Raw genomic sequence first — 6,000 nt, 5'->3', positions numbered from 1 at the left:
TATCATAACACGCCCCTTTCTTTCCTCCCCCTCCCCCCCCACCCCCCACAACCCACCCAAACTGGAGGTGATTGCATTCTGATATCCACTGAAAGGACATGCACACCTCCACAGGATCGTTTTTAGAAATGAAACACAGTGCAGCTCAGAGCCAGAACCTGTCATAGGAATATCGTTTCACTGACTGTTTTCTGTGTTTGTTTTGTTACGTCTGTCTCATAGTCAATAATTCACCCAAGCAGATGTTGGAAGAATTTGATATCTTATCATGCATCATCTTATGCTCCCAAAGCAAGCATCAGATGAATCTTGCTGTCCAGCTCAATGACGTGACAGTGGTGGAAGTACCGCTCTGTGGTATCAGTTGCTGTTTGTGCAATAATTTAGGTTGATCTGTGCTCCTGCTGCTCTCGGAGTGAAAGATGAAAGTTCACAACTTCACCGATTTCATTCTTTTCCAGATGTAACAGCTCCCTGTTTCCTATTTTAAAATCATGTAGTAGCCACCTAAGCTATCCACTGCAAGGGAAGAACACAGATCTGTAACACCACAGCAAAATCACAGAAGGGCAAATGTCCAACTGCCCATTGGATTATGTTGTATGCTCCACTTACAATCAATTACAAATCAATATAATCTAATAACAAACTTTGGAGAGTTTAATCAAAATATTTCAAATATACCAATTCCCAAAATTATTAGTGGTCTAATCTCTTTAAATGAAGAGTAAGATCATGGAGTTTAGAAGAATAGGTGGCTGTGGGTGTCATAGAAACCTATAAAATTCGAACAGGAATGGACAGCACAAACACAGGAAGAAAGTTCCTGCTGACTGGGGATTCCAGAACCAGGGGCCACAGTCTATGGATATGGGATAGGCCACTTAGTGCTGAGATGAGGAGAAGTGTCTTTACTGAGTGGGGAGCTTGTTGAATTCTCTGCCACAAAGTGGTTGAGGCCAAGATATTAATGTTTTTAAGAAGGAGTTAGATCTAATTCTTAGGGCTAAAGGACAACACCCCCCCCCCCCCCTTCCCTCCCTCCCTTCCCCCTCTCCCCCCTCCCTCCCTTCCCCCTCTCCCCCTCCCTTCCCTCTCTCCCCTTCCCTCCCCTTCCCCCACCCCCCGCCACCACCACCACCACCTCCACCACCTCCTGTTTCTTCCCCAGTGCACTGGGAATAGAGAGATTAATGGTGACACTTTGTGTGTGAAGTGATTCCTTGTCTTGCAAAAATGTGTGAGACTCAGCTTGGCTCTTCCAGGATACCTTTAACCAACTTGGCCCGATCTTCTTGCCGAGAGGTAAGGACACTGCCACTACATCATGAGACCCTCAATCCTTTTTATATAGTTTAATATCAACCTGTTTGGACAAATTTTGACACACCTCTGGAACAGGTAGAAGTTGACCCTGGGCCTCCTAGCTCAGAGATAGGGTACTACCATTGGACTACAAGAGCCCTACCCTGCCTGTGTATCCTTATTAATGAGAGCTCATGATCCAAAGTGCAGATACAATTCATTTACCTTTCAGCGAGTTAATTATAAAACTGGATTCATCTGGAAGATTCCGAATCATCTGGAAGACAGATTTATAAAATATTAGAACATCACTTTTCCTCTGCGTTCTGTTTAAGCCAAAAAATCTCTCGGTGTGTGCCCTGAAACTCCAGCTGTGCAGAAGCCTCTGGCCCTACTTGATTATGTGCTCAATAACTCACCTGATCCCCAACCAGGATATGGATCCCAGCTGCTCCCTGTCTGTAGATCTGAAGGATCTGGCTCGGTGAGATGCTGAAGAGAGCTGCCAACTTGTTGGTTAGTTCAGCTTTGGTTAGATCTTCCAAGTAGATTTCTTTGTAAACTAGGGAGGAAAATACTGAGGATGAGGCTTCTTATGAAGAGACCTGAGCCATTTATCTACGCAAATGAGACAGAGTCAGGGTAATGTATGTAAAGTAAAAACCCATTAATGCTTCAGAGAGGTCATTGCTGCAAATGGGAAACAGTTTACATCTTCAATGGACTTTCATGGTCACTGGACAGCAGGAGCTGATTAGCTTTGCATTGGAATTCCTTTATCCCAATTTGGGAACAATTCAGTCGTCAACTGAGAATCAATGCTGTAATTGTCCTGTGCTGTTTATAGTCAAGTGATCATTTGTATACCTAAGTAAAATTACAACTGTAAATTGTATAAGTACATAAAGAAACCACCTTTTGTTGAATAGTCATTCTTGAGCTGTATACCTGAACATAGACGAAAGCCGTTGCCTCGTTTGGACCCTAAACCATATTGAACGTCACTTGAAAAACTACAAGGTAAGGGGGATGCCTTCTCCTAGGTTAGTCAAATACCCAGGATATGAAATGTTAATTCCTGAAGCTTCCTGGGCAACCCTGGAGAGGGAGCATCCCTTGGGGAAGGGGATGAAGGCCCATGACCATCCCTCCTCTGACAGCTGACCAGTCTCGGTCACCCTGGCAGTGCTCCTGACCCTGATGTGGCTACTTACCACACATGGCAGCATTGGGGGAGTCCTGGCAATCTTCTTTCTCCTTTCCCTGTGTGGGCTCCTGACACATGTAAATGGTGAGACGTGGCCGAATGGACCTGTGGACAGAGACGGTACCGTCAGGGGGATGCTTTCTAATCAGAGCTTCTGCTTATGGCATTTTAATACAAAAACCTCATCACATCTTCCACCTCTTGTCGCCATGCTGTCAATGTTGTGCTTAAATTCCATTCCAGAGATCTGAATACAGAATCTAAGCTGCAGAGCAGCAGTGAGGGAGCACCACGCTGTCAGAAGGTCAGTGTGAAGGGACTGTTCCACTGTCGGAGGGTCAGGGCCGAGGGAGCGCCGTGCTGTGTTATTGGAGACATTAACCTGAGAACCATTTGTCTTCGGTATAAGCAAAGGTTTCAATGGCACTGTTCAGAGAAGAGAACAGCACTTCTCTCCCAGGTGCCTGGTCAATGCTGATCCCTATATGAACAGATTATCTGGTTATGATGTTGCTGTTGTAGAAATTAGCTGTTTTTTTTTTTGCTTTGCAATGATGACCAAATTGCAATTGTTTTTCAGTGTCTGTAAAATGCTTTGGCATACCCAAGGTCCTGAAAATGTTGAAATAAAGGCAAATCGATCTTTTCTTTTACTTGTCTTTCGAACTGTTTAACCTCTTAAAAGATCCTTCTCAAAATGTCCAAATATCTCCTTTTATACATCAAGATCTCAGTGTTAAAACTTGTCATCTAAGGTTCCTGTAAATTGCTCAGGGGTGTTTTACCAAATTAGAAATGATATGAAAATGTTGCTGTCCCTTGCGGTGGGGAGGGCAGTGTTCATTCACCACACGTGCCATTATACAAGCTCATTTCATCTGCAACAGGTCTCAATTCACCATAATTTGTTGCTATTCACTTCAACTCTATTTAAGATCGAAAAGAGTGTGGGGTAAGAAAAATACTGTTTGCTCCCCAATGTAATGACCAGGCTCAAGAGCAGACCAGATCTGGGGATAATGTGGAAAAATGGTATAGCTGTATATCATAGAATCCCTAGAATTTGGAAGCAGTTCATTTTTCCCATCAAGGTGTTGGAGGTGATTTCCTCGAATTCCAGGAGCAGCAATTACTGTTTTATATGCTGTTGCATTGTTTTGGAACTTTGGGGGGAAAAAAGTCAAAACAACACAGTTTAAAAGGGAGAAGATCAGACAAAGGAAGCACATGGTGAGGTCAGTGCAAGAGAGAGAGAGAGAGAACCTGCACAGTTACCATCTTTGCTGTTTGTATTCGTGTATCGCTGGACATCGGAGTGCACCTGGGAAAATTAAACAGTGAAATTCACAACTAATCTTGGAGGAACTGTTGGGCAAAGTTCACAGCACAGAATCAGATAAGTTAATTGTTTTAAGTCTGTCCAAGAGAGAGGCTGCAGTAGTGAGTATAGTGGATTCTTTCTTGAATATATGTTTTTGGAGATAACTCTTGATTAAACTTAAAATATAAGCCATAGCTATTAATTTAACCTGGGGCAGTGTTTTGTAGAGGAATAAGATGGTGTTATTTTCTGGGTCTGTAGATTGTGAAGGAGCAAAAATGGCCTTTAGTACAGTGATATGTGCTTCTTGTCAGATGTGATAGTTTAGAGAGAGTTTAAGGGTTACTGCGGATTATATCTGCCATAAATGCTATTGGATGCGAATCTTATCAGATCGAGTGGATCAGTTGGAGAGACAAATAGAAGCGATGAGGAATTTGCAAAACCAACAGTATGTGATGGATGACTGTTATAGAAAGGGGGGAAAGTCTCAGATACAGTCACAGAGATGGGTTAACTCCAGGAAAGGTGAGAGAAGTCGGCACCGAGGGCAGGGGTCTTTTGTGGATATACCCATTTCAAACAGGTATGCTGTTTTGGAAAATGTAGGGGGTGATGGATTCTCAGAGGAACGTAGCACAAACAGCCAAGTTTCTGGTATTGAGACTGGCTCTAATGCAACGAGGGGTATGTCGGCTTCCAAGAGATCAATTGTGTTAGGGGGTTCTGTAGTCAGAGGTACAGACAGATGTTTCTGTGGCCAGCAGAGAAAAAGCAGAATGGTGTGTTGTTTCCCTGGTGCCAGGATCAAGGATGTCTCAGAGAGGGTGCAGAATGTTCTCACAGGGTGAGGGGCTAGCAAGGAGGTCATTGTCCACATTGGAACCAATGACATTGGAAGGAAAAAGGTTGAGACTCTTAAAATGAGATTACAGAGAGTTAGGCAGAAACTTAAAAAGGAGGTCCTCAAGGGTAGTAATATCTGGATTACTCCCAGTGCTATGAGCTAGTGAGGGCAGGAATAGGAGGATAGAGCAGATCAATGCATGGCTGAGGAGCTGGTGTATGGGAGAAGGATTCCCATTTTTGGATCATTGGAATCTCTTTTGGGGTAGTAGCGACCTGTATAAGAAGGACGGATTGCACCTAAATTGGAAGGGGACTAATATTGGAAGGGGAAATTTGCTAGAACTGCTTGATAGGATTTAAACTAGTAAGGTGTGGGGTCTATAATACAATCCCAATAAGGTGATCGTCCCTTTCTTATTTCTCAGTTCCACCCAAATAACCTCCCTGGATGTATTTCTGGGAATACCCTCCCTCAGCACAGCTGTAATGCTATCCCTTATCAAAAATGCCACCCCCCCTCCTCTCTTGCCTCCCTTTCTATCCTTCCTGTAGCATTTGTGTCCTGGAACATTAAGCTGCCAGTCCTGCCCATTCCTGAGCCATGTTTCTGTAATTGCTATGATATCCCAGTCCCATGTTCCTAACCATGCCCTGAGTTCATCTGCCTTCCCGTTTAGGCGCCTTGCATTGAAATAAATGCAATTTAATTTATTAGTCCTACCTTGTCCCTGCCTGCCCTGACTGTTTGACTCACTTCTGTTCTCAGCTGTACCCGTCTCAGATCTTTGGAGGAAGCTTGAGCACCCGGAGGCAATCCGTGCAGACACTGGGAGAATGTGCAAACTACACAGACTGTCGCCCGAGGCTGGGATTGAACCTGAATCCCTGGTGCTGTGAGGTGGCAGTGCTAACCACTGAGCTACCCTACCACTTTTTTTTTTGAAAGGCAAGATGCTCAGCCATGATCAGTTTGAACGTTGGAATTGGCTCAAGGAGAGAATGGCATAGTCCTACTCCTATTTCCTATGCCCCAAGAGCCATCTCCATCATTCAATGGGATCATGACTGGCACCTTTCTTAATTCCACTTCCCTGCACTATCCCTTGGTAATCCCAAAACTCTCCTCAGTCTCTCAACTTCCATTACACCTTTCTTCAAATTAGATTTGGACAACAAACATAGTGCAGCTCAAGAACAGCCCCTTCAGCCCACCCTGTCTGTCCTGACCATGCTGCCATTCTAAACTAATCCCATCTGCCTGGACATGGTCCATATCCCTCTGTTCCTTGTCTGTTCATGTAAATGGTTCTTTAAACAT

At 44.1% G+C, this 6,000-nt stretch overlaps 1 protein-coding gene across 3 annotated transcripts in view; it reads right to left on the bottom strand.

Annotated features, from left to right (window-relative positions):
• Positions 1 to 386: 386 nt before the first annotated feature.
• LOC122539798 (transcription factor CP2-like) overlaps positions 387 to 6,000 on the bottom strand; it is a 40,704-nt gene continuing 35,090 nt past the window's right edge. For all 3 annotated transcript variants that reach the window (XM_087977775.1, XM_043674859.2, XM_043674860.2), the window contains 4 exons: positions 2,520 to 2,617; positions 1,725 to 1,867; positions 1,531 to 1,582; positions 387 to 519 (listed from right to left, as the gene is read on the bottom strand). In XM_087977775.1, the coding sequence (XP_087833901.1) occupies positions 482 to 519; positions 1,531 to 1,582; positions 1,725 to 1,867; positions 2,520 to 2,617 (331 nt within the window). In that variant the 3' untranslated portion in view covers positions 387 to 481. The remainder of the gene's footprint in view (positions 520 to 1,530; positions 1,583 to 1,724; positions 1,868 to 2,519; positions 2,618 to 6,000) is intronic.

This window comes from Chiloscyllium plagiosum, unplaced genomic scaffold (assembly GCF_037043375.1).
Source record: "Chiloscyllium plagiosum isolate Xiang-an unplaced genomic scaffold, Cpla_swu_hap1 HiC_scaffold_32, whole genome shotgun sequence".
NCBI classification, from domain to species: domain Eukaryota; kingdom Metazoa; phylum Chordata; class Chondrichthyes; order Orectolobiformes; family Hemiscylliidae; genus Chiloscyllium; species Chiloscyllium plagiosum.
This window is presented reverse-complemented; position numbering and strand designations above follow the sequence as displayed.